Genomic DNA, 27,627 nt, shown 5'->3' with positions numbered 1-27,627 from the left:
CTAATCACCAGACCCATCCTGGGAATTTTTACTGAAGACTTCATCCTGGGAAGCCTGGTGATCGATCCCTTCATAAAATGAGCCTCCGTTGTGCAGGAAAGTCCCCACTGCCCGCCCCTGCCGAGCGTGACCCACAGCGTCACTGAACACTTTGTTTATCTGCTCCTCCGAGGGCATCCACCAGTCGGGGTTGCAGGTACAGTGCATCCTAATGAATTCTGTGGGAATACACACAACAGTGAAAAAAAAAAAAAAGAGAGAGAAAAACAGCTGGTTTTTGCAGCGAATGGTAGGAAGGCTGCTTAAACTTTAACAGAAGCTCTATAAGAAAAGCTTTATGGGACATCCGATGTAATGCCATGATGATGTCACTTATTAGACCCAACTTACGCCATACACATTTTCTACTCAGGTGCAAAAGTAAAAATTACATAAGTGAGAGTGAGCCCTCTAAGGCACGATTGCTATGAAAGGTAAATTTGATTTGCGAGGCGTGGTATGCACCATGCTTGGTAAAAAAAAAGGTTAAGAGTACATTTCAAAACGCTGTTGTTAACATGCTCACATTTTTAGAATGTTAACTATCTCCAGAATCATTAGATGGTATTCTTTAACCAGCTACTGATTTGTAGATTAAGTGCAAAAACATAAAATCTCAATGAGTAAGAAACTGCCTAAGTTTTGGTTCAGGTTTTCACATTCTTAAAATGTTACTACAGGCTATACTTTATTTCTCTAATTGTGATATCTATAAGTGTACCGACAAATATTTTTTAGATGACTTTTCCTCTAAATATTTAATATCACCAGAAAGCAATTAGCATGCCTGGAAGAAAGAATATACAAAAAGTAGCTCAGACTCCAATGAAACAAACTTGGCCTCCCTTGGGTTGAGCTCACATTAAGCCTTCCTCTATTTTCTCAGGGAGTCAGGGGACATGTATAGTTCCTACACAGCTATTTTAATATGGACATCTGTAAACTGAAATGGATAAAGTTCTAAGTCAAACTGTGCTTTTTTTCACAGCTGACTGAAAGCTCAAGGTGACTGCCATTTACACACCATTTCTTCGCCAGCACTGCTCCCTCTACAAGACAATGGTTCTGGTTGTAGGACTGGATTTGTCTGAAATTTACTTGTGAAATCCCGACCCTATCTGCCCATGGAAGCTGATGCTTTTAAGTACCTGGACCCGAAAAATCCCATGAACTGAACTGTGCCCGTCTTAGCAGAGACGCAGGGGCATCCCCTTCAACTCCACGCCTGAGGTGAGGGACTCCTTCACCTCGCCTAAGTCCCAGCCCTAGTGGCCCTCCTGGGGGACACAACTGTGTTTATTCAGCTCCTCGCCCTGCAAAACTGTCAGGAACCTGATGGCCTATGCTGGGCTACCGGCCTAGGAAACACCGAAGGATGCTTTCCAAACCTGGGTCATGGTCATTATAATGCTGAGCGAGAGAAAGGAGGCATTCTGGGACCACGAGTGCTCAGATATCTAGTCCTCTCCCCGTTATTTTCTTTGCATTCACGTCTATTCATTATGTCCTCAAATCATCTCCAGCCAGGCTATCAACTCCAGAATTCAGGCATTCTGTTTTCTCTTCCTCTGTCTTCCTCAGGTTCCCTACCTCATGTGTTCAGGAAGTATTCAATAACTGTTTAAGTGGTTTCTGTCTATCCAGATTCCCCACTCTCATATGAACACAAAGAAATGAAAGACTCCAAGTATCCACGAGAGGAAGTCGAGGCTAACTGCTGAGGGTGCTGCAGCCCCGCCCCTCTAAGAACGTGCTGCTCCGTGACACCTCCCACCCCCTCCCCCTCCTCAGTGCCCGCTGCTGCAACAGGACTTCCCCTAACGTTGTGCCAGACTACTACAGGCTAAAAGTAGAGCTCATTCTGTTACACGGATAGGAAGCATCCTCACGTCACTGACCCCCCCTTCCTTCCGGGGTCAAACCACCCTGGGGACAGGCCAGCCTAGAATTTGATTTCATTCCCCGAAGCACCCTGCTTTCCATCCCTCAAGTGTCCAACTGTCTGAGGCTTCCTTGGCCATTCTAATCTTGCTGACCACAAGGATGTCCACCCTGGGAGTCAGCAAGCATAAACCTGCAGGAAGGGAATCCCATTTAGGTCACAGGAAGGTCCCAGGATTTCAGCCTTTGGGACAGACATAAATGCTCTAACCAGCTGCCCCTGACACAATCAGCAGTTCTTGCCTATGCATTCTCCACCCATGGGCGGGTGGAAGCCTGTGGGTCCTGCCCAGCTCTCCCTGCTGACGAGTGCACATTCTGGTCAGGCAGCCTGGGCTGCATCGGTGTCACAGTGGGTCCCGCAGCATTGACACTAGTGCTCTGAGACGTATATTAATCCCTCAGTTTCACTGACTTGCTTGTTAAAATATAAATTGTTTAACAAGGATTTCTGGAAAGGGATACCTTACTGGGGCCCCTTATCCTGATTCCCTTGTAAGCCTCAGGGCAACTTCCAGAGTACTCGCGGCGGAGCGGGCTCTCAGGACAGCCCCCAAGCTCACCACTGCCTCTGCTGCCTCCGTCTGCTCTGATGATGCTGGGGAATAAAGGAAACTATGGCTAGTTTGCTAAGACAGCCCCTGGAAATTTCCATCACCCAGTCACTCTGAGTAAGTAGAATGTTCAGACTGGCCAACAGGGGGTGCTCCAGCACACCTGTGCTGAGTTAATGCTGGTGTTTTCATTCTAGGTGGTTTTCTCAAGTCTAGGCCACCAGCATCAATCACCTGGGGTGGTCGTGAGGTGCAGTAATGCGTGCCACCCCCGTCTTCACGCCAGACCCGCTGAATCAGAAGTTCAGGGTGGGTCTGGGGATCTCCGCTACTAACAAATACTACACAGGCACCTTAGGCACACTGACAGTCACTGTGGGCAGGCCCAGAGGGGCGTAGGAGTGAGTGTCCCTTCTGATGACTAAGGCCTTATCAGTGATAAGGTTTTTCAGTGTGATTTCTTCACCAGGAAATATTTTGATCCCTGTCCAGAGTAAATCATTATTGTCTTTCCAAACAATAAAATCACTCTTGAACTGTATAGGTTAACATTTGAGCTATTTGATATGGGTTTTTCAGGTGTGAATGCGCTTTTGTTGGCACTATAATGTTTCCACTTGTCTGTGTTTATTTATTTGCACCCACTGAATCAACCGTATACACCTCCTTACCCTCTGCCTGGCCTATCCGTCGTGTGGATCAGCTACAAAGTAATCAGCTGTTAATGCTGAGGAAATGGTATTATCTGAGTAGTATTTTTTAATACAGAAACTGTAAAAAAACTGAACAGAATAAAATCTGAGTGGGCGAGAAATACTTCTGGCCTAAGGAAAATTGATTCTAAATAAATTTAAGGAGTTGGGCCAAGTATTCTTGAGAAGGTAGCTAGATTGGGGGAGGGCGTCATAGGCTGCAAATGAAATTGGGATAATTTTTGAGGTTCCTCGGCTTCTTTTCCTCTGTGCTTTCCCCAGTGCTCCAGCTTTGCTGGAGGTCGCCTTCCCGGGCAGCAAAGAAAATCTGAACTTAAAGCGTGAAACATGAGGTGCTATGCAGTGCTATGTGCCATTAAGTGCTAAAGCAAACGAAGAATTTTTAAAGGACTTCTTGATACCAAGGAGATGGGCCACATGAAGCCTATAACGTCTCAGCGGAAAGAAACCAAAATACAGTAAAGGCTGAACACTTGCACAGGGGAGCCACAGCCAATGCGGTGAAATGAGATCACAGATGGACACTGAGTGGAAGGATGCAGTACCTCGGAGGCATGTTACTTTAACTGGATCCAGAGGGCGTCTTTCAGGACCTGTCTCTCCTGACTGCACTGACCTTTTCCTTTTCCCAAGGCCGCATGAGTACTTAAGCTCATCGGTTGTGAAAACAAATCTGATGAGGTATCGAAGGAGCCGCCTCCCATCTTTCTTTGAAGAATTTACAGCCTCGTCCCACTGTTTGCTCGTTATGTAGACAGGATAGTTGTTCAACAGCTGCTTGCTTCCCTGGAAAAGCGAAATATTTTCTCATTACCTACTTGGCCGGCCAGCCAGCCAGCAGCCCAGGCGATCTCCATTTCAAAGGCAAACATGCTTTTTAACCAAGTGGCTATACTGACAATGAACCAGGTACTGAAGAGCACAAGTAATTGCTCACACTCAGAACGGGGCACTTTTCAAATTACATTTGCATTTTCTATAACAAGAGCCAATGAGGTATAATGAACACCTTTGAAAGAGGAGCTATTTATAACTTGCATTTTAACAGGTAGGTTAAAATGTGTCAAGATCCAATGACAGGGAACACTATTTAAATATAACCTGTAACTTTCCTTTTCAATCTATTAAAATATGCAAAAATGACTTTGAAGAGTGTGATCAAACAGGCCTCTTCATCCTTTGGTTGGCGGTTAAGTACTTTTAGAAATGATGCTGGTGGGCTACTTCCATAAGGTATTTTTTTGTGTTTCATGCACCTAATATCTGATAGCCATTGTATTTCAGTGGAAACATTAAAAAGTGAATTTTAAGGAGGGGGAATTGTGGAAACAAAACAAAAAAAAATCACTAATAATAATGCAAAACAAGTTTCCTCAAATTATAGCTTCTGCAAATGCCACTATGTCAACTCAAAATTTTTCTTACTTTTCACCTTCATAATTTATGTCTGCTATAAAATTCCCAGGCTAAATAGTTGCACTGGGACTAATTACAGGAATTTCTGTAACATTTATGAGCCATGTTTAGTCAATTGCACCTACACGACCATTATTTTTGTTCTGGTTGTCCATAAAATTCTACAGTCCAGGACAAATTAATTAACCCATGATCTCAGCTTTAATGTACTTCTTCCCCAGTAATTAAGGTGTACAAAATAAAGAAGGGCAACTCACTCAGTTTTACAACTCTGCAAATTTACTACAGGTTATAAATTTGGCACTATTTGGAACTGATAGGTTTTAATTTTAAAAAGTGCTCTGTTCAGTTAAGCTCTGAGAAGGGCAAATGGTATAGGAGCCAACAGGAAAGAAAGAGGCAGCAGGTATGGCTATGAAACTGTGACTGAATTATACCCATGGAAACTCATCACCGCAGCATTCAAACTCCCTTGAAATAGCAGGAGTGTGATTTTGTGTCCTTTTTAAGGGAAGCAGCTGAGGGAGGTGGTTTGTGGTTTGAATTTACAGTCAGCCTGGGTTTGAACTAAATCTTGGTTCTGGGTTTTATTTGTTGTTTCTTGAGCAAATTACTTTAACTTGCTGGACGAGAGTTTCCCCATCTATAACACGGGAAGAACTAAATTATCATGGGTTTAAAATACGAGTACTCGGGAGCATAAACCAACACTTGGCTCTGTGTACTATGTATGATCAAAAGATGGGCAGCAGCCCAGAGGTTCCGAAGGGTCCTTCAGCCCAGGCTGCTGTTTCACGGCAGGAGGGGAGAGATGGAGGGACGACTGGAGTGATGGGCAGTGCCGATGGAGAAGTGAGGACGAGAGATGTAAAACCAAGGTGGTCAGACAACCAATCCACTGAGCCAGGGTACGGGGGACTGAGGAGTGAATTTGATTCCCAGGTGCAACGGGGGTGTCCTCCACAAAGATAAGGAACGGAAGGTTATGGCTGGGGGGAGGGGGAGGCAGATAGCAAGGAAGAACAGTGCCTGACATATACTAGGTGCAACGAACATCCATCGGGTGGGTGACTGATGCAGTAAATACTACCGCGGCTGGCACGGAGCAGACACTCAATACCGGTGGCTTCAATGAAGAGTTCTTACTTTTCTTTCTTTTTTTTTTTTTTTTTTTGCGGTACGCGGGCCTCTCACTGCTGTGGCCTCTCCCGTTGCGGAGCACAGGCTCCGGACGCACAGGCTCAGCGGCCATGGCTCACAGGCCCAGCCGCTCCGCGGCATGTGGAGATTTCCCGGACCGGGGCACGAACCCGCGTCCCCTGCATCGGCAGGCGGACTCTCAACCACTGCGCCACCAGGGAAGCCCCACTGTATGTTTTAAAAACAGCTTTCCCTCGGATGTGTGAGCTCATCTGGCAAGCCAGGATGCCCATGGCTGTTCGGCCAAGAAGGTTAAATCCTCTCCCAAAGTCTCACAAGTCAAAAGGCACAGCTGGGAACCCTGTCCCCAAAGTCAGAGTTGCCCCTAAAACAAGAGCTGAGGCTATTTCAAGATGGGAGGTACTTGAGATGAGAGAGCTGGCAATCCAGTAAAGGTGCCCTCTCCAAGCTTGAAAGCATCCACTCCTATAGAAGAGCTCAACAGCTCTTCCAAAATGTAGAAATACCATTTGGAGGTCATTTTCAAGAAATAAAGAAAGGGAAGGAAGGAGATAGGAAGGAAGGAAGGAAGAAGGAAAAAGAGAGAAACTCATTTATAGCCCCAAACAACTCAGACCGCTCTGTGTTGTGGATGAGGTTACCCATGCTGTTTCAGCACAGCTAACAGAAATCAAATATGATTAAATACTACTACTGAGAAGATGCTCATTTGCCTGAAGTGACAATAAAAATTATATAATAATAACGATGATGATGGCTAATAAAGTTTTAAATAGTCCTATCTGGAGGAAATGTAGATATTTCCCTTATTTGTATATTTTTATAGAATTCTCTTCATATTAGCCACCAAAAGGGTATTGGTGACCTGCACCAACTCTGACCTATTGTCAAGTCACTTTGAACAAACCAATTTGAACAGCACTTATTTAATGTCTTCATAGAGTCATATCCAGATGGAAGACGGAGGTGTATATTAACTTGTAAGTTCTGATTTAGTCTCACGAACAATGTGCTCTCTGAGCACAGAAGGAAGAGCTTCTGGAAGAAGTGGGCTTTTCAGATGTGCTTTTTGTATAACAGCAATGTCAAGTTAAAAAATGTGGACCCAGGACTTCCCTGGTGGCGCAGTGGGTAGGACTCCAAGCTCCCAATGCAGGGGGCCTGGGTTCGATCCCTGGTCAGGGAACTAGATCCCACATGCATGCTGCAGCTAAGGAGCCCACAAGCTACAACTAAGGAGCCCACCTGCTGCAGCTAAGACCCGGCACAACCAAATAAAATAAATAAATTAAAAAAAAAAAAAAGGAAAGAAAATGATTGGAAAGATTTTGGGTTTAAAAGAGGGGTCGGTTAAAAAAAAATAAAATGTTTTAGGGAGCAAAGGATTTTAAGCATGTGACATTTATTTTGGATCTGTATTTTAGAAAAATAACTTTCCAGTGTGGAGCACGGAGAAGAAAGAATCTACTGCGACAGCCCAGGTGACATGTGACTGAGAATGAACTACAGACAAGAGACTGTTCAACGTGACTGTCAGGAATGAGGAAGAGGAAGAGTCCGTGATGCCTCGAAAGTTTCTGCCCAGGGTTGGTGCTGCTTTTATTGAAGAGGAAACAGGAGTAATGATGGGTATTCAGAGGAGGCATCGTGAGTTCCACTGGTCAGGCAGTAGGACACAATGGTCTGGAGTCGAGTCCTGGGGACTGGGGTCTAGATCTAAATTTGGGACTCGTAAATCCACACATGGTTGATGTTCAGAGAGAGCGTAACTGAGCAGAGAAAGGCAGTGGAGAGATGAAAGGCCAAAGTCCAGAGAACGGTGGTTGGAAAACTCCTTAAAGCTTAATAAGAAAGAGACGGGGAACCACAAGAGAGTCCTGACACAAAGGCCCAGAGAAAGGGAGCAGCTGGAGGAGGGGTGAGGCCCTGTGGATGACGAGGGCTGGAAGATGGGCCCCTGGACTGGACAACTGGGAGAGCAGCAGGCTGGGGGGGCTCCTGCAGACCATTCGCTGCGTCATGGAGGTGCAGCCGGATTACGGAGGCAGGGGAGGGCAAAGGAGAACTGAGAGTGGAGCAATGAATATACACCGGTCTTTCAAGTGTTTAATCACAGAGAAGAATGAGGTCCCCATTCAGCAAATGCCTTCGATGACACGCACTGGGGATGCCAATGGGGATGAGGCCTGGGCCCAACCTTCAAGGAGCGGATGTGTCGTGGTGTAGGATGAAGGTGCCAATAGGATGCTTCAGGTGATGGAAGGAGAAAGAAAAGATAATCACTGAGGGATGGAGGGAGAATCAAAGGAGGGCTGATTTTCAGGGTGGGAAGACTTGGAACAAACACTGGCTCTGCCTGAGGGAACGACAGGTGGGTTCTCTGTGCCAAAAGAATGGGGGGAGACTTGCCCGCAGGGTTTAAACTATTTCTTTTTCTCCCCCTCAGAGTACAGAGCTGAATCTTCACGATGCATGATCTTTCTCCACAGGATATATACTCACCCATAAACCTCAGAGTCAAACATGTATTTTGCTAGCCAATGTGTTTTGGTAGATGTATACATGGGTAAACTCCCAGGATGCTTCATCTTAAGGAAATTCCAAATGGAATGAGGCCTACCTCGGCCGGCTGGTCGGCTGGCTGTGGGGTCACAAGCTGGTTGTAGTGCTGAAGCAACGTCTTCAGGTAGTCTAGAACCGTCTGGCAGGGCACTGGGTGGAAGAAATCGCAACAATTGTACATTAGCTACTTTGTGCTGGGAAAATAAAAAGCTTTAAGGTTTAAAAAGAGTTCTGATGCAAACTTCTAAAAAAAAAAGACTCATTTTCTAAAGGAAACAGAATCTTCTCTCATTTGACATCTGTAGTTATTTCAGTTTGTAAATATAGAACAGATGCTATGGTTCGGGGAGAATTTTTAGGCTCAGCACAGCTCACTGCAAACTTTTAAGTCAAACCTACTCTAAGATGAATTTGGGTTAATAATAATGATATCACACTGAACAACTCACAGAAGAGACATGTCTTCTTTGACTCAAGTTGTAACATTAGCACCCAACGGTACTTTTTAAAATTAAAGTACTGAAAACTGATGTGTCACTGGTTTTGGATCAATGATATAATGTTCATTTGTAGTGCTATTCATTGCTAGTTCTTCAGTAAAGCAGTAAGCCATGCACTTTAGACCTGCTTCCTGACACAGACACACGTAGTTATTCTGGTTAAGTGTCTCACTCCTCCCCTCTCCCAGAAACTCACCTGATCTGGTCCAATTCAGATTCGGTTATTATGTATTTCATTAACTGTTGCACTATATTTTGTGAGGCACAGTCTTACAGAATCACTGAATAATCACAGTAAAACTGAACAGATGTTAACCCAACATAGAGTCTGACATTTTTTTTTTGTACCATTGCATAAATAATTCTTATATTTTAAGATTTATATTAGAGCCCTTTCTAGAGTATTAACTGATTGCTTTTAAAGGTCTTGGTAACTTAGTAAATAACCTAATGGATACGAATTATTGCCATCATCTGTCTTGGCTGTGTGTTTTCTTAAGATGTTTTTGTCACATTGAAGAAAATAATAAATATTTAACCTAAACCCTAATTTTAAAGTATCACCACTGAACCTTCTTCACTTCATTTTTCTCAGCACTTTTTTGAGAGCAAACTGAAATTATCTTTATCTCCTGCTAACGGCTCTGGGTTTTTCAGGTGACATCACATTGCAACATAAATCAAAAACTACATCACCATCCTTTTGAAGAATTTGAATGATAAGAAGTAGAAGTAGGTTAGGAAATTTTTCTTCTTGCCAAAAAATATTTTCTTAAATAACATCCTTATAGACTTGTGTCTTACAGACCTGTGTCACAGGTCACTCTTGTATAGTCATTTGAATACATTCTTCAAATTAAAGAAGCATTTTCGGGACAACCACAAGATTGTGCCTTCAACAAAAAGAAGGCACGTGTGTATCAGTTTGAAGTAGGACTTTTATTAAACCAAAGTTTAATAAAACCTGTCAAGTACCTCTAATTTCATCATCCTATTAAAAGACTAACCCACTTTAGAGCCCACCCTGATGTAACTAAACCCTGTGTTTTATTTATAATTCTGCCAGACCTTGCCCGAGTTCCTTTTAAGGGGCGCACTTACTGGCCAACAGTTCTATGTTCTGACAGACACTTTCACCCTGGGTATGGCTGAGTAGAGACTCTGAGTCACTGAGAGCTAGAAAATCCACTTTCTAAACCACACCATTTCTGCTAGGGTATGCAGTGTTCACCAAAAAGTTTGAGCAAGTTAACTGAATGACAAACAATAATTTCCCACATTACTAGAGTTCCACAAACAAACAGTCTAACCCACTTTGTTGATGCCACAGTGAGTGAGAATGTATCTTCTGGCAATGGGCACGGATTACAGGAAAAAAGCAGAAGCCTTGAGAAGCTAACGGAGACAGGAAACAAGTTTGCTGTTGAGTTCTGGCTTTTCATTAACTGCGTGGCCTTTGGGACTCCATTTAACTTCTGTGCATGAGTCCCTTCTACACATTGCTGAAAAGAAGGATCTCGGTAGCAGCAATGCAACTGTATATATGTCACTGCTTTTCCAAGTGACATGTGAGAGGTATTACTCTGAATTTAGTTTGGAAGTTTTAGTAAAATTTGTAAATACTCACTGACTAAGATTTGAATGAAACTTCTTCTGATACTTTATCCATACTTTACATACGTTTAGGGAAAAAGTGCTTAAGTGAAGCACAAAAACGCTTACAAAACTGAATATTCAGTGTGACCTCAACCATGTTAAAAATAATTATGTGCACAGAGAAGAGATTGGAAAGAAATAAACCAAAGTGTTAATAATTTAAAATGATTATATTTTGGTAACAGAATTAGGGCAGTTATTATTACCTTTATCATCCTTGTAAAAACCAGTTTAAAAAAATTTCTACAGTGGGCATGGATTATAACTACTTAGAAGTTGTTTGAAGAATGTCTACATGACTGTTATCTCCCCTTCCTTTGCTATATACGACCTTCAGTGTTGCCTGTGTAGCCCTGGAAGGGCTTGGAGGACGACTCTCCCATCTCTACACCCCCAGTATTTAGGCAGCAGTGCTAAGCCCTGAGCGAGGCCAGCCGACGCACATGCGCTGGAAAAAAGTGGAATTTCATGTGACTTTACTGGCTGTAAGGCTCTCCTGAAGGGAAGTGGGTCCTGTGGGTGGTATCTGGGCATAAGGCCGAAGGCCAGGAAGGCTTAGCTACTGAATTGACTCTGTGCAGTTGGCGGCTGTACTGTCAAGGAGACACTTAAGTAAGTGCCTTCCAAGGAGAACTGCTCTGATTCTGTTTTTACCTATATTAAGAGTGCTTGGGTCTCGAGTACCTAATTTTCCTGGCAGATCATTGCATTAACACCTTGATCAGTTTCTCTTCTTGTTCCTCAAGCATTATTTAATCTACTTTGCTATATAATTGTTTTTTTTTTTTAAGAAGATGTTGGGGGTAGGAGTTTATTAATTAATGTATTTATTTTTGGCTGTGTTGGGTCTTCGTTTCTGTGAGAGGGCTTTCTCTAGTTGTGGCATGCGGGGGCCACTCTTCATCGCGGTGCGCGGGCCTCTCACTATCATGGCGTCTCTTGTTGCGGGGCACAGGCTCCAGACGTGCAGGCTCAGTAGTTGTGGCTCATGAGCCTAGTTGCTCCGCAGCATGTGGGAGCCTCCCAGACCAGGGCTCGAACCCGTGTCCCCTGCATTAGCAGGCAGATTCTCAACCACTGCGCCACCAGGGAAGCCCTATAATTGTTTTTTAAAGACTCAAAACATTTACCTCAAAGTATACCACATACAATTTTATAGGGAGATTGAAACTGTTTACTGTCCTCTGACGACCATGCCATCTGTGTGCTTATTTCAAGAGTCCTATTCATATCGTCTCCATAAAGTATAAGTTCCTCAATTGTAAATGTCTAGAAATAAACAATGAGCTTTAAGTGTTACTTAGCCTACAGACGCATGGTAATTCTCTTGATTATCACAATGTCCTGCCTCTGTTTAATTTAATTGACGTGTGTAGCTGCTACAACAGAACGTGCTTGACACTGGGCTGGGAATCGGGGTTATGAGGATGACTGTGACTTAGTCTCTATCCTCAAGGACCTTACACAGCCTGCCTCTCCTCGTATCAAGACCCCAGAAGAGACAGACACACAGAGAGTAAAAACTGGCCCTGATGCAGACTTCAACAGAAGCAAGCATGATGTACTACAGCAAGTGGTTAATTCTGCCGGGAAACTGGGGGAGGGGCTTGTTATGGAGGGGTGTCACCTGACCTGGGTACTGATGGCTGAGTAGGAGTTTCTCGAGTGGGGAAAAGGAGGATATGTTGGAAGGACAGCAGGAGTTAAGGGAAGACCAGAAGCAAGTGCACGGCGGCTCAGGAATCACAAATTGTCCAGAGGGGTTGGAACACTCGGTGTATGGTGGGAACTAAGGGGCGAGTCTCCAAAAATGAACAGGAAGACTCAGGCAGCGAAGGATGTCACATGCCACACTGAGGGGGCTGGAATTTACTCCATGGGCCAATAGAGGCTTTTCAGCAGTGGGTGACGTGGGCCTTTTCAGTTGGCAGAGCCTGGTGTCTGGGGGAGTTGAGTGGCTATTGCAAGAGTCCATATGGTGAAACAGGCCTGGATGAAAGCAATGGGGAGAGGGGGGAGGACCCCATACCGGTGGGTACGTACGAGGTGGAATCCAGAGGAGAGGAGGCTGACATCAAGGAGGGAGAGAGATGGTTATGGATGGAACTGCGGCTCCCAACCTGGGTAACTAACTGAATGCTGACCTTTTTACAAGGTAAGACTACCAGCAACAATCTGAGAAAACCACTTAAGATTTCTGTATGATCAGCCACAGGACCAAGTCCCTCTTTTTTTTTTGCGGTACGCGGGTCTCTCACTGTTGTGGCCTCTCCCGTCGCGGAGCGCAGGCTCCGGACGCGCAGGCTCAGTGGCCATGGCTCACGGGCCCAGCCGCTCCGTGGCATGTGGGATCTTCCTGGACCGGGACACGAATCCGTGTCCCCTGAATCGGCAGGCGGACTCTCAACCACTGCGCCACCAGGGAAGTCCCCTGTCTCTCTGTTTCTTGAGGTTGCTCTTTGTTGAGTGCTTCCTGGAACACCTAGCAGGCACTTGGTTGCTACTTAATACTTCCAGCATTCCAGTATTATTAACCTCACCTTACAGAAAGGGGAAACCGAGGCTCAGAATGGTTAAGTAAGTTGCCTAAAACCACAGATAGCAAGTGGCAGGAGCAGAAATCCAAACCCAGGTTTGACTCCAGGGCCATTTTCTTCAGCCCACGCTGTTCTGTGTCCCTCAGTCTCACAGCTACTGCCAACAGTCGTGCTGACTTCTACCAAATTCTGAGTAAAAGAACTCAATCCTTTATTGCTCTCTGTGCCTATCACTTGCTCTAGTTTTTTACTCAGAACATTCATTCTCCTTAGAACGCGCACGTTAAGCATGATCAATGTGTTTGTTGGGACCAGAAGTCGACCTGAGCCTTCTCCCACAGGCACTTCTGGGCACGTGGGCTGGAGGGTGGCACGAGCACGGGAGAGCACTGGCACTGCGACACCACTTACTCCAAGGGCTTTTTGTTCTTACAAAACTAGTTATCCAAAAACAGACACCGATTTATCTTTTTAAAATCTTCGTACGTAGAATATCCTTACCTAGGACCAGCACTTGGTACGTAATCCAAGGTTAATTCTCTAGTTTGTAGCCTCCTAAGTTAGCACAGTTGATCCTCATTATTTGCAGGTTCTGGACCTGCAAATTTGTCTACTCGCTAAAATGTATCTGTAACGGTCAAATCTGTATTTGGGGTGCTCTTGCGGTCACTGCGGACTTTGGCTGGTCACTGAGAAATCTGAATTTCTGGAATCACACACCCCCAGCTGAGGTTGAACAAGGTAACACTTGGCCTGCTCGTTTCAGCCCTCATACGATAACAAGGGTTCTTTACATGTTCTGTTTAGTGCCATGGTTTTTGCATTTTTGTGCCTTTCCTGCTCGGTGATTTCGCTGTTTAAAAGGAGCCCCAAACGGAGAGTTGAAGTGGTGTCTAAGTGTTCCTGAGCGCAAGGCTGTGATGTGCTTCAAGGGGAAAATGCGTGTTAGATAAGCTTTGTTCAGGCTTGAGTCACAGTGTTGCTGGCTGTGAATTCAGTGTTAACCAACTAATACTATATATTAAATAAGGGCTCGTTAAACAAAAACATACTTAAAACGACGTTTTGTGATTGGCTGACGAAAATGTTGCAACCAGAGGCTCTCGGGAACCGAGGTCTGTATTTCCCCTCAGAGTAATGCCTTGCTGATTCAGTGCTCACAGCTTACAGAATAGAACAACTGTGAATAATGAGAATCGCCTACATTTTGAGGGTGGAAGAGGGTAATAAACTAGCTCTGGAGTCAAGAGGCTTCGATTCTAATCTGAGGTCTAACACAGACTTTACATGTCCAGGTTGCACCCTCTTTGTCTGTAAAATGGGAATATTAATTTTTGTTTGGAGTTATGAAGATAAATTGAGATCATCATAAACGTACTTTTTAGAAAGTAGAAAGTTCTTTACTAATATCAACAATAAGTGTATCTTCTCTATATTTGGCACTTAGAAAACTTCAAGGTATTTTTTTTCTTTTTTTTTTTGCGTTACGCGGGCCTCTCACTGTTGTGGCCTCTCCCGTTGCGGAGCACAGGCTCTGGACGCGCAGGCTCAGCGGCCACGGCTCACGGGCCCAGCCGCTCTGCGGCACGTGGGATCTTCCCGGACCGGGGCACGAACCCGTGTTCCCTGCAGCAGCAGGCGGACTCTCAACCACTGCGCCACCAGGGGAGCCCTGGAAGTGATTTTTTAATTACCATACAGTATTTTATATTTCTAACACCCACATTTTATCATATTTTTAAATCTCTGAACTTGGTGTTCGAAGATAATTATAATGTGCAATTACGATTTGCAGTGTTTTTTCTTCTTCCTTAGTGGAACATAAAGTATTGGTGTGTCTTACATTCAATGTGGGCTTAAACTAGATGAAATATGGTATTTTATACCCACCCTCCCTTATGAGTTCTCTTCATCCAGTGCTGACTGTAAGCTTTCTGAATAAATGTGACTACTCTAACCTGACATCTTCTCCATAGAGAAGTTTGCCCATCACCATTCTTCTTCTTCTTCTTTTTTTTTTTAATGGTACGCGGGCCTCTCACTGTTGTGGCCTCTCCCGTTGCGGATCAGAGGCTCCGGACGCGCAGGCTCAGAGGCCATGGCTCACGGGCCCAGCCGCTCCGCGGCATGTGGGATCTTCCCGGACCAGGGCACGAACCCGTGTCCCCTGCATCGGCAGGCGGACTCTCAACCACTGCGCCGCCAGGGAAGCCCTACCATTCTTCTTTTAATAACCTCTCAGCTCTTTGTATTCCTGATCCAAATGTCTTCCTTTTGTGACTTTTTCTTCTTTTAACCTATTTTCACTTTCTTTTAAAAAATTTAAACTTTTAAACAGACTTTCTATTTTCTAGTGTGATAATCTAATGCAAAAGAAAATGTGCTAATGCTATTTCCTGGGATAAAATATTTAACTGCCTATATCTGCGGATAACTCTGGAAAGTAAGTTAGACAGCACTTTCTAGAAGCCCCTTGTTTGCCTGTAGTTGATAATCAATAAGACTTTGTTGAATGTTTCACAAATAATACAATAAACAAAGGCCCTCTCGGGTGGTGCCAGAAAGAATACCCCTCCCCTGTCCCTCCTTTCGGTGAGGGCTGTCACCTTCCTTTCCCCCTTTTACAGCTATCCAAGTGAAAGCATTTTTTCCTGTAGACTAATAGGCTCATTTCTTTTGAACTCTCAGTTCAAGAACTGCTCCCAGATATAAATGCTTTATTTAAGGGAGGAAAAAAAAAGAAAGAAACTGGAATCTGCGAGTTGCTCAACAGCCTGACTCTGGAGAGAGAGGGAAGTGCCTGAGGAACACTGCCCCCGAACTGACCCACTGCTGGTGCCCCCATCATCTTGTTCACCTTATTTCCTCTGCTAACTGCTGCACGTTCCTCTCCCCTTTGTACTCATCCACCCTGCTCGGCTGTAAGAAGAGTCATCGTACAGCACACGGGCAGATTCTACAGGAAGAAAGCCCCAGGTCCTTCCATGGAAATGTATGGCCTCTAGGATAACAGAGGCCTCCTGGGATCATTGGGAAGCACGGAAACTGCTTAGGGAAAATCGATCCTAAATCTCACAGGAAAGTTACTGCTTGCAAAATATTCTTGTCACGTACAAAACCAGAGTATTATTGCTGTACTTTTCTTCATATGGATAAAAGTAACAGATTCCCCCTCGGCCCTGCCCACACCAAAGGCACAGCTCGTAGAATGCCAAAGTGGATTCCTGGGTGATCACCCACAGGCTGATTTGTTGTTTAGCCAAAGATGGAGGTTGGGAGGTGAGGAGGGCAGGAGGGCAAGAGGGCAGTTATGTCTCTCTTTGATTCAAGTCTTTCATCTCGAGGGGCACTTTCAACCTGACGCCCAATACTAAGGTATCCCTAGGTAATGAATCCAGGAGTTAAGTAATCACAAATGGCTAATCTTTCCTGCATTTCACACTATTTTTTTTCTATTCATAATTGACAAACTGAGTTTCCTCTATATAGCTGAATTTCAGTATGGATTATTTAAAGCAATCATGGCTCTCCACATAGAATTGGTTCAAGTTCATGGAGGGGACTCTTTACAGTAACAGTGGTGGAATGTTTACAGTAACAGTGGTGATCATTAGCCTAATTTCAACAACTGTCATTCAATGTCTGACCATCAAGAGGACTCAAGAAATTGCAGCATTTTCGTCTTTCTGGGAAGCAGAGAAGGACAATGATTAGTGGCAGGCCAGCAATGAGTTATCCCTGACACAGACATTTCATCTGTACGGATTTAGGAAACAAGAGGTGGAGTGAACCCCAAATTTGCTTGGTAAGTTTACCAAGGACAGACGGCTCACCAAATATTTACGATTAGGAATTAGGCAATAATACTCTGGACATTTGTGTCACCTGTCCTTGCACTCTGAAACTCATCCCCACAGCTCTGAATGGCTGATGCAAGGACCTGCAGTTGGCTGATCTCCAGGACACTATCTTCTCCCCTAATGAAAGAGGAGTGGGGAGTAAGATGCAACATACCCTTTTGGCAGTAAAACCAATAGTTCACATAATTTATGAAACTGTGCAAGTTGTAAAATCCCAGTGTGTCAGCTGTACCCATATCTCTTTGACTTGGAGAAACCAGTAGCGCTCTGGTTCCACTGCATTCTTCTGGGTCCTGCCAGTCTCTCTGCTGCAGTCAGATCCGGCCTGGCAGGGACAATGCCAAGACTCTGCATCTAACCCCAGGGCTCAAATGTAACAACAGAGAATGGATTTGCTTCACCTCTTGCTTCTCTCCCACAACTGCACTCAATCTAATTCCAAAACATTCTGAGCCAAACCTCAGCTCTATTTGGGCAATTCTCTTAAATGAAAGGACAGAAGGAAAATAAATTTCTGATTTGGCAATTCTAATAAGCAAATGGGTGACTTTCTTCAACACTTCCTTCTTTTTACATCAGCTGCCAAATTGGGTGGTGCAAAGACACCGAATTAGGAAAAGAACATAATTTCTATTTCTATTTATGGATCAGCCTTAAAAATTTTAAATATGTCATGTATGCTTTATTTTGAACATATTAGTATGCAAATATATGTATGTAAATAACCAATGAATGTGTACATTGGTAGATACATGCTCAAGATTTTTTATCAATGGGCTGCATGATTGAAAAGGTCTTAATGTCTTTTATAAGCCACAGACATGCAGGAATGACCTCAAAGGTATAGACAAAATCAGGAGCTTTCCAAATAGGGAAAAAAATGGCTTTGCAACCCAGAAAAGATCTTGCCATAAAGATGACTTTACTACTCTGCAGATCTAGTGTCTCTGCGAGGCGGCAAAATGCCTCACATTTAGCCAGGAGCACAGCTAGTTTGTGACCAGCTTAATAACTGGTCTGTCTTTGAGCTATTCCTTTTAGTTTACAGTTGCATATTAACTTTAAGGGGGAGTTTGCACGCTAAAAAGAGACCATGCCTATTGAAACTTAACAAGAAAGGGGAGAAGTTAGTGGAATAGAAGAGACCACTTGTCCTCTGAGCCCTGCCTCTGTAGACACCATTTCATTTTAATTTCTATCATGGACTAATAAAACACATATATCAAAGTCTTTAAAAATACAAAAGCCATTTTAAAGGAACAGGGTCACTTTTTGAAGAAAATTCAAGCTCACAGAACCTGGCCTATTCCAATCTCATTGCACTACATCTAGGAATCACTTTCGTATCAGTGGAGACTTCTTTTAATTGGACCATAGTTTTCAGGCCTACACCCCCGAAGACTGTGGCTTAAATACAGGACAAGGCTAGTGGCTCATCTTGAAATTTCTGTTTGGCACTAGTAGGCTAAAACTGTGCATGCCTGTTTTTCTAACTCTTCTACATCGCCGGCCCAAACAACAACAAAAAGCCACACATACATGCACGCGTGCATACATACATGCAGATGGGACACTGGAAAGGAATGAGTTGCAGGTGGCTTGCAAGGAACAGGGCAGGGTACCTGGGATGCTCTCTAACTTTCTTCTGAGCTCTTCATTTTCTTGTTGCAGTGAAACCACCTCCTGCTCCAGCTCTTGGCATCGAGGACAGTAGCCCTCCTCTTCCTCCTCCTCTTCTTCCTCAGGCAGCGTAGAAGAGGATGGGTGACCGTGGGATTCGGATGTCGCTGGGGAGGTCCAGCCACCTAGTGTGTGCACGGGGGACGTTGCTAGAGGATCCACGTCCGCCAGGTGGCCATACTCACTGACCGAGGAGGTGTTTGCAGTCGGAAAGCTCCCGGAGAGCAGGTAATTTTGTAGGGAGTCAGTGAAAACCCTCAAGAAGGCAGAAGTCTGTTGTTTCCTTTGCATATATTGCATCTCTATGTCTACACTGTCTGAGGTCTGACTGTGGACCCCTTTGCCAACAGGGCACTGCTCCTGTCTTTCGGTGTAACTTGAGCCTTCCTGCTTTACGCAAGAAATCATGGATTGAGAATGGCTGGAGTCCAGAAGCTTTCCTCCACAATTTAAGAGGCTAAGGACTCGGCTGCATTGTTGAGCAAAGGCGTCCAAGATCATACGACTCTCTGAAATACAAGAGAAGACACGTCAGAGACTGCCAGCCAAGACAAGGGACAAGTAAGGTCCTCGATCTAGAGTTTAACATTAAAAAATGTCAGAAACGTGGACTTCTACTCTCTGCTACACACACAGGTGACATAGTGCATCCACTTCTAATAGGATGCATAGCTTCCGGCTGCTCTGTGACTGGTGGGGTGCCTGATGAGCCACCCCTAACTTGACTCTGGGAAATGGCTGGACTGCGAGATGGGGGCACCGGATAGAGACTCCCTCTCCATGGTTATTAACCGGCCTGCGCGGGTCTGAACTCACACCTTTGGCTTCATTAATATCCCCACTCTAATGAATCGAGCCAGCCCTGCAGACTCAACTCCTCATTGACAGGAGGGCTTACAGCAATCATTACGTCTATTTCTGGAGTGCCCTCATGCCCTTGCTATTAATCAGCTGATACAATCCCTGCTGAGAGTACGTTGCTCCCAGATGCAAAATGGAGAAGAACGATAAGTCTTTTTGAAGAGCTCACTAAACGTCTAAGGTAAAATAAAGAGTGGGCCTACAAGGCAAATAATGAGGAGCCCCGAAGCAAGACTGTGTCATCCAACATCTGTGTTCACCATTCTTTTACTTTATCTGCTAACTTAGATTTCTTGTCAAGGCCAACGTTCAGCTTGATCTATAGCAGCACCATCTGAAAAGCAACAGCGCCTCTTCTCAGGGCTTCTCCCACCAAATCTCTTAAATGGTATGTGCTGAGGGTGCCAGTTAGTTTCCATAAGTGTATTCTAAAGCATATTAACTGTCAATCAGTGGAAAGCAAAAAGCAAACAGAAAACAATCAGTTCACTTCAAAAAGAAGGAAAGAAAAAACCCAATGTCGTGAAAATGTGATTTAATGTTGCCAGTCTAAGGGGCTTGAAAATTCACCCTAAATGTAAACGTCACAAGAACACTGTCTTCTTTCTGGACCACCACCCAGAACGCGCTATTTATATCAGTAAATACCCACAGAGAGACAGATAACTTTTTTAGAGTTTATATAGAGCTATCAGGGTACCTCATTTCCTCTCCCACCCTATGCGGAATAATGGCAACAAACAAAATATTGTAGGTTCTAAATGACGATATCCGTTGTTTATGATAGAAATGTAACTAGTCACTTGCTGTCTCTGGAAATGCTGACTAGCTGTATTTTTTTCTGAGGGGGAAAAAAAAACCTTGAAAAGTGAAAAGTGGTGAGATGCTTGAGGGCTTCTATGGGGACAACAAACTAAATAGCTGTGATTAAGAAATTGATTTCTCTAGAAAACCCAGGATGATGACCAGCACACCAACCTTCAGAAACCTCCAGGTGGTACTTCAGCCTCTACTTTGTTTTTTCTTACTATTCTTCCTGAAGTAACTAAGATATCAGGGGAAGGGGGTACAAGTCTCCTATTTCACTTATTTAATAAGAATATACATAAAGCCCAGAGCATATAGGAAGCACCTCTCACATCTCCCAAATCTATAAAATGCTCCCATTCCTAAATCTCTCAGGAAAAATGACAAGTCAGAACACAGAGGCCAGTTCTTTTCAGTTCAGGAGAGATTTATAGACCGTATATTCCATGAGTGGACTGGGGTTTGAGGGCCAGCACAGAATCTCTAGAAATATTTACTGAATACATGTGGGGACTCTTATAAATAAATAGAGTATCTTAGTTTACAGCATTTGTACCCTTACCCTGAATCTCACAAATATTAGGCACAGGCCTATTTTTTACACGATTATTTTGAGTACTAAAGAAAGAACTAGATGCCAGGTATAGTTTTAGGCTAGAGCTGATCGATGGGCTGGGAACTTGGCTGAAGTAGCAGCCAAGATAAAGTCGGCTTGCTGCCTTGGAGAAAAAGGGATGTGGATATGGGAAGGATATTTCGCACACCGAACACTGGAAGTGATGATGACTCTGCCCCCAGCCAGGTGGAAAGGAATAACTGAGCTCATGATTTGAACTAAAACTTAATGGAGAAAGACTTCAAAGAGTTGGGTGTTATATCTTACAATGACCAAAACCGAATAAACAAGAAAGTAAACAGTTGAACCATACAAGAGGGGAGGTTTAAGATGCTGCATTCTCATTTCTTTACGCCTGGCTTTTTGTTCTTTTATTAGTAAAATCAAAGGACAATATTCATTGGCGATTCTCAATTCTAGCACACCAGCAGTTTTCATTCATTTAATCCTATAATCCCATTCTAGATCTAAAGTTGTATTTACTGTTCGCATTTTAATCAGAAGAGTCCCAAGTGATTTACAGCCTATACACCTATAACATAACCTTGATGAAAGGAACAAAATATGAAAGGAAAGGCTGAAACAGAATTGCCTAGAAAGAACTGCTCGAATGTATCTGTCCAATGTCCTAAGGAGCTCAGTTGTTTTAATCATGTTGATAAATCACGTTAGGGTATAGATTTTAAGGGAAAAAAAATCTGATGTAGAGACAAGCATGATTTGTTTTCTTAACTGAAGGATAAACTCGTAATATGCTGAGAAAAAAATCATTATGTAATATACTGCATTATGAAGATAATGTATTAAAGTGCACTCAGAATATCAGAGAATAGTTACAATCATAAAACGGTTCTTGCCTGCAGTTTTTTCAAATGCTTCATTCTGAATTTGTTCTCAGAACTAATATATGTAAAAATGCCAGCTGTAGCCCTAAAGCTGTATTCTCTTCTTTTCACTACCTTATATTTGAATAGTATTTTATGTCAATACATTGAAGAGTATGATGAAAAATATTACTATTATACTTGGTGGGAAATGGCAAATCTTTACACTTAACACACATTGCAGCCAGCAGCGCTTCAGCTTTCCATACAGAATATAATTAGAACACGAGTACTGTGCGATGCCCATTATTGCTAAGAAATGGAGAAAAGTTCTGTTTTCATATGAACACGAGTGAATGGCCACTGATCCACGATTCTTAACTGAGCAAAGTGTGAACATGTATTTTGAAATTTTTAAACTCTTTCCCCCCGCTAGGCACAGAATGTTCCAGTCAAGTGATGGCAAGGAAGTACAAAGTCAACAGTTTATAGAGAGGCTTTAAAACAACCTAGTTTATCCCTAACTTCTTTAAAATTAAACACCGTAAAATGTTAATAAATCACAATCACAAAGCACTCTAAAATCACCACATCTCTCTAATTTATTTTGCTTTATTGTGCCATCTGTCGGGATCTAATATCATGTTGCAAATTGTGCCCAGTCTGACTCCAGAATCCGAACCCGTGTTATTTTTGTAATTAAAAACTTCATTTCTAGAATTTCTTCAGAATTTAAGTGGTTTAATCCATCCTAAATCTGATAAGTGAAGAAGAGGGATGGGAATTCAGCAATGAAACACAGGCTCCTACTTTAACATCCTTCTTTGTAAGTAAAGCCTTGAATGGAATTTGCCCATCACAGCAGACCCCCAAGAGTATTCTGTTTCTATGAAGGAGATCACAGTAGTCAAGATTAGTGGTAATCTTTCGATTTTAGCCCACAAAGGGTGAAATATATTAATACTAAAAATGTAGAGGCAGAAAAAAAATTTTTGTGACCTATACTACCATGTATCCATATATTACATCTATCAAAGGATTTGCAACTAGTTCAAAATAGATAATTTCCTTAAAACATTAATATAACTTCTTTTTATGAGAAGACTTCGTGGCATAGAAAATAGAAGTTAGAAAATGAAAGCATCTTTGGAAGCATCAGCCCTGTCTTAAATCAATGAACTACTGTATGTCTTTCAAAAAAATGCCATCCAATTTTTTTTTTTCCTAATAGCAAATATCAACACAGCAAAACAGGAGGCAATTTTTCTAAATAAATAAATCAATGATGTGTCAAAAATTAACAGATGAGTTAATATACTCAGTGCTATAAAAACCAGATGGTGCTTCCTAATATTCATCCTGCTCAGTCAATCCCTGAATATTTTCTGGACCATCGGTATATAAAATAGGATGCTGCTATTTGTGATGGCAAACAAAAGCAATCATGCCTGCCAAGCACATACTATAACAGGCAGCATTTCAGCTCTGCTAGACAGAAAGTAATTAGAATGCTTTTAATGTCCAAAAGAATGATGCTGATAGGCTGCCACAGATGTGTAGATTTATGAATATTTATGTGGTGGTTTATAGCTGACACTTTTATCAGTTGAAGAAGATAAAATATCTGCCTGACTCAAAAGCTTGACAGTCAGGTTAATAAAATCTCATTAAAGAGAATGACCTATGCAATTATATAGGATTTATTGTAATTCATTTTTGATTGTACTCTGCTTAAAGATGCAATTTCCCATTTCCTGATGCCAAATTTAGGCTGCATATCAAGATCTACGTGGGTTTTAACTCTAAGCCTCCCACAGAGGAAAAATATGCTTTTAGAACCATGGCATATTACCGCTTTTAAGGAAAATTATACTCTTCAGGAGATTTTACAAGAATGTTGAAAAATCTATTTTAATCATGTATTTCTCCTCTCAATGGTTTATGGCCCTTAATGGCAAATAAGGTTCACTTCAACCCTTTCATCTTTTCACTGCATTTTCTCTGGACACTCAGTTATCTCTCTTCCATCCTTGACTCATTTCATCTCATCGACATTTTGACTATTTTCAGTTTACGAGGTAGCCTGAGACCCTGCAGTACCACTGTTGTGAGGGTGCAACAAGCAAATCACCACCCCTACCCCTACCCCACCCAGTGTGCTAGGATGGCTGTCTGTACACACATGCTTATTGGTTCGAAGTGGAACCACTAGTTCCTCAAAGAGCCAATCAGCTCTTCAGGTGACTGTCCCTCTGATGGCCACTCACATCACTGTGCCTGTTAAGAGATGGCTTTGTCCCCCAATGATTAATAGTATGACCACAATTCATGATGTCTAGTACTATGGTCTCTTTTTTTTTTTTTTTTTTTTGCCCCTGACCATTTTCCTCACTGCATGGCAGAAAACTACCATTCAATTCCCATCTTTCCAACAAGCACATGGCATCCTGTCTTGGGGCTATCTAGCCTACCTCTCTATGACCTTTCTTAAAAAAAAAAAAAAAAAAGGCAGCAGCAGCACTGAAAATAAAAGGAAATAATAAACACAGGGAGTTGGAGGGACATCAAAAAGCCCCTTTCCACTCCTTTAGATTCAGTGATATGATTTCCACCTGTGGACAGAGACAAACTAAACAGGATATTAGAAGAAACACTGAAAAAGAGGACATTCAGAACAAGGTAAGAAGGAAACAACAACAGCAAAAACTCCTTATGGATAAAAGAGTGGGGCAACTGCCAGAGCAGAAGGCACCATGGAAAGGACAGCAAGTGACTGGTGCAGAAGAAAGAAATATAGGAAAAATAGCAGGGAAAGGCAAGGTTAAAACTATGGATGAAAATGGAAATGAGAAGGGGCAGATTTATACTGTATGGAAAAAAGCAGAAGACAGAACGAAAGACAGTTCACAAAGACTGAAAAGGAGAAAGCAGGATGAGATTAAAGACTGAACTGGGCAGATAAAGAGGGGGGAAAACCCCAATGAACACTGAGGCTGTGCAAAGGAGTCAGCAAAATATAGAATGTGGAAAAAGGACCCAAACTTCTGAACAATGTAAAGATAAAGGAAGATAAAGCAGAGCCGGGAAATAAACAAGGAGTGAACAAGAAGTAGTATATAAGAAAACCAGACCCCAAGCCCAGAGAGCACACAAACCTCACTAAGAAGGGGGGGAAAACAGAAGAAAAATGAGGAAAGTGAAAGTAGGCTAGCCTCACAGTGAACATAAAAGCACAGCGGAATTAAAATACAGGAAAAAAACCACACCTCACAAACAATAAGGACATCCACATAAAAACCTCGCCAACATCTCCCAGCCAGTGAGGGATGTGACAGAGCAAGTCTTCACTATAACCTGTAATTAGGTTTTCTTTCTCAAAACCAATCCTTCTTGTGTCAAAATACTGACAAACAACAGAACATGAGCTTAAGCATCTATAACGCATTTCAAGACAATGCTCCTATTTTCATTAGGAATAAAGGAAGCCGTGGATTCACTGATATGCAGGATTTGGGGGGCTCCAAAGTGCCGTAAAAGGCCTGAGCAGGAACTTTTCGTTCTGAGCGGCGGGATACACGCGGCTGCGAGTCCAAGAGGAGCAGAGAGCACACTTGGGCGCAGGCCCCAGGCTGTGACCTCTCCACCAGCCCGTCGCCCTCCCCGCCGCTGGGCTGGAGAGCCGGCTTTTCTCAGGAACCGCGTACCCTGGGGTGGATGCTCCCCGAAAGGCAGTCATTTCTAAGGGGCCCGGGACGCCGCGGTGCAGCAGCGCCCACCCGGCGGGGCCCAGAGCGCCCGGGGTTCCCGGGGCTGGGGGGAGGGGCGGGAGGTCTCCGACCCTTAAGTCGCGGCCGCCGGGGCGAGCGCCAGTTCCACCCGCGCGGCTGATGCAGAGGAGCCCCGCGTCCTGCACACACCGGCGGGGACTCTGGGGTGGCCGGGGAAAGGGGGGGCCAGGGAGAGGCAGAGACAGCGCGCGCTCGCCGGGAAAAAGCAGGAAAGCAGCCCTAGGGCCAGCCGCGTAACCGCGACAGAGTGAGCGAGAAAAAGAGAACCAGAGAAGGAAGAACAAATGGAGAAGAGGCAGATAAAGGGAAGAAGCAGAAGGAGAAAGTGAAGCAGCGGAGGGGAAAGGGAGGGCGTCCCCGAGAACCGCCAGAGTAGCGACCGCTTCTCCCCGCGCCGCCGCCGCTGTCACCCCACGGTGTCCCGCCCCCACTCCCCGCCTGCGCGCCGCCCCCGCCCCGCCGATCGCCCCTGCCGCGCTCCCCGGGCGCCGAGCGGGACGCTAGCGGCGGAGCCACCTGTTAAGAGGCGCGCGCGCCATCGGAAGCCCCGGACGCGGCGGCGGTGAACCTCCAGAAGTTGCTGCCGGTGCGTAGAGGCCTTGGGGGTGCGCTCGAACGCCCCGACGCTCCCTCAGCCGGCCCTGAGAGCCTCCCGCTCTCCCCTTCCACCCCCCACCCATCCCGCTGGGCAGGGCGCGCGGGAGGCTGTCCTCGGTCCCCGCTTTCTCCTTGCCGGGTCCCACCCCTCCCCCAACCCGTGGCGGGACGGAAAGTTGCTCCCGAGAGTTGGTACCTGCGCTGAGCTCCAGGCTGGCGCCGTTGCCGCCCGCGCTGTTGCTGCCCGCGGCGGCTGCCGCCGGGCCCGAGCCGTACCTGACGACGGCGGCGAAAGATGAGGACGACGACGCGGCGGGGGCCGCGGGCGGCGGCGCTGGGGTCCTCAGGTGGCCCTGGGACGTGGCGGGCGTGCAGGACGGAGACGACGACGAGGCGGTGGCCCGGCCGGGCCCGGGTGGGTAAGAGCTCTGCGCCTGGAACTGCTGCGGTGGCGGCGGCGGCTCGCTGCTGCTGATGGAGACCGCGGCTTGCGGCGCGAAGGCCGGCGGGGGCGGCCGCACGTGCGGCAGCTCCACCAGGGTGGGTCGCTCGTAGCGCTTCGCCAGCGCCGGTCTCTTGCTGGGGAATGTCTTGAGGACGCTGTAGGGGCTGCGCTGCTTGTAGATTTTGGGGACGCTGGGCCCCTCTTCCGCCGGCTGCATCTCCTCCTCCATTCTGCGCCTCTGGGCAGGTCCCGGGTCGCACGCCCCCTCCGCGCCCGGCGCCGGGCTCCGAGGGTGCCTCTGCCGCCCGCCCGCCGGCTCTGTCCGAGTGCGCGCGCGTGGAAGGGTGGCTGTCTGTGCCGTGGCCGCCGTCGTCGCCGCCGCCGCCACCACTGCCGCCTGTCGCGAACGCTGGCATCGCCGAGCCCCTGCGCGGGGGGCTGCCGCCCGAGCGCTGATTGACAGGCTGCCTCACCAATGCCTGGAGGGAGAAAGGAGGTAAAGAGCAAGTGTTTAGGGTTATATCTGCTAATGATAATGGGGGCGGGGGCGGGGCCTGGCGCTGGCGCCGCCGCTGCCGCCCGCGTGGTCGCCCAGCCGGGTGTGCGCCTCCGACGGGGGAAGGGAAGGAATGAGCCGGGACCAGGAGGCCCCCCGGTAACAGCGCGAGGTTCCGGCCGGGACGAGACTTCGGAGCCCCAGACTTGCACTTGAGGCTCCTGCTGCTGTGGGCGGGGTTCAGTTTTAGGAAAGAGCTCTTGGCGCTGCCTGCTTGACCCCGAACTCTCGGGGTTGCCCTGAGGGGCTGGTAGTAGTAGTGGTGGGGCGGTAGCTAGAGTGCGTGTGCGCCTTGGGAAGATATTACAACCCGTTCTTCTGCTGATGGGGAATTGTTCCCCCAGCCTTCTGAAAGGAACATCTTCGGTAGGTCTTGACCTAGGTCGCTGCGAGTTGTTTGCGCGCCCGGGGGTTTCTGCCTATACCCAGCTCCTGGCCTTCGAGCTTATGCTGTCCCTAAGAGCACACAAAGCATCGGACTTTCACGTTATTTCAGTTAGTTCCCTACAGGGCC

The 27,627-nt window shown here is 45.3% G+C and overlaps 1 protein-coding gene across 1 annotated transcript; it reads right to left on the bottom strand.

The window, feature by feature from the left end:
* On the bottom strand, window positions 1-26,786 carry BEND4 (BEN domain containing 4). The gene is made up of 5 exons (XM_065878099.1): window positions 26,309-26,786; window positions 18,562-19,128; window positions 8,445-8,536; window positions 3,793-4,033; window positions 1-218 (listed from the first exon to the last, which is right to left on the bottom strand). Exons 1-5 carry the CDS (start codon window positions 26,784-26,786, stop codon window positions 1-3), a joined length of 1,596 nt encoding a protein of 531 aa, XP_065734171.1.
* Between the last annotated feature and the right edge of the window lie 841 nt (window positions 26,787-27,627).

The sequence above is a fragment of the Phocoena phocoena genome, chromosome 5, assembly GCF_963924675.1.
Source record: "Phocoena phocoena chromosome 5, mPhoPho1.1, whole genome shotgun sequence".
NCBI classification, from domain to species: Eukaryota; Metazoa; Chordata; class Mammalia; order Artiodactyla; family Phocoenidae; genus Phocoena; species Phocoena phocoena.
The sequence above is the reverse complement of the archived record's forward strand: the minus strand, read 5'-3'. Positions and strand labels throughout refer to the sequence as shown.

What these genes read in the sequence shown, in the direction of transcription:
- BEND4 (XM_065878099.1), bottom strand. Translation starts at nt 26,786, where the DNA reads ATGGAGGAGGAGATGCAGCCGGCGGAAGAGGGGCCCAGCGTCCCCAAA. An exon ending in AAAGTTAGAGAGCATCCCAG is followed by an intron (nt 8,537 to 18,561) that starts GTACCCTGCCCT and finishes TCTTCCACCCAG; the next exon opens with TGCCCTGCCAGACGGTTCTA. An exon ending in CAGCCGACCAGCCGGCCGAG is followed by an intron (nt 4,034 to 8,444) that starts GTAGGCCTCATT and finishes TCGCTTTTCCAG; the next exon opens with GGAAGCAAGCAGCTGTTGAA.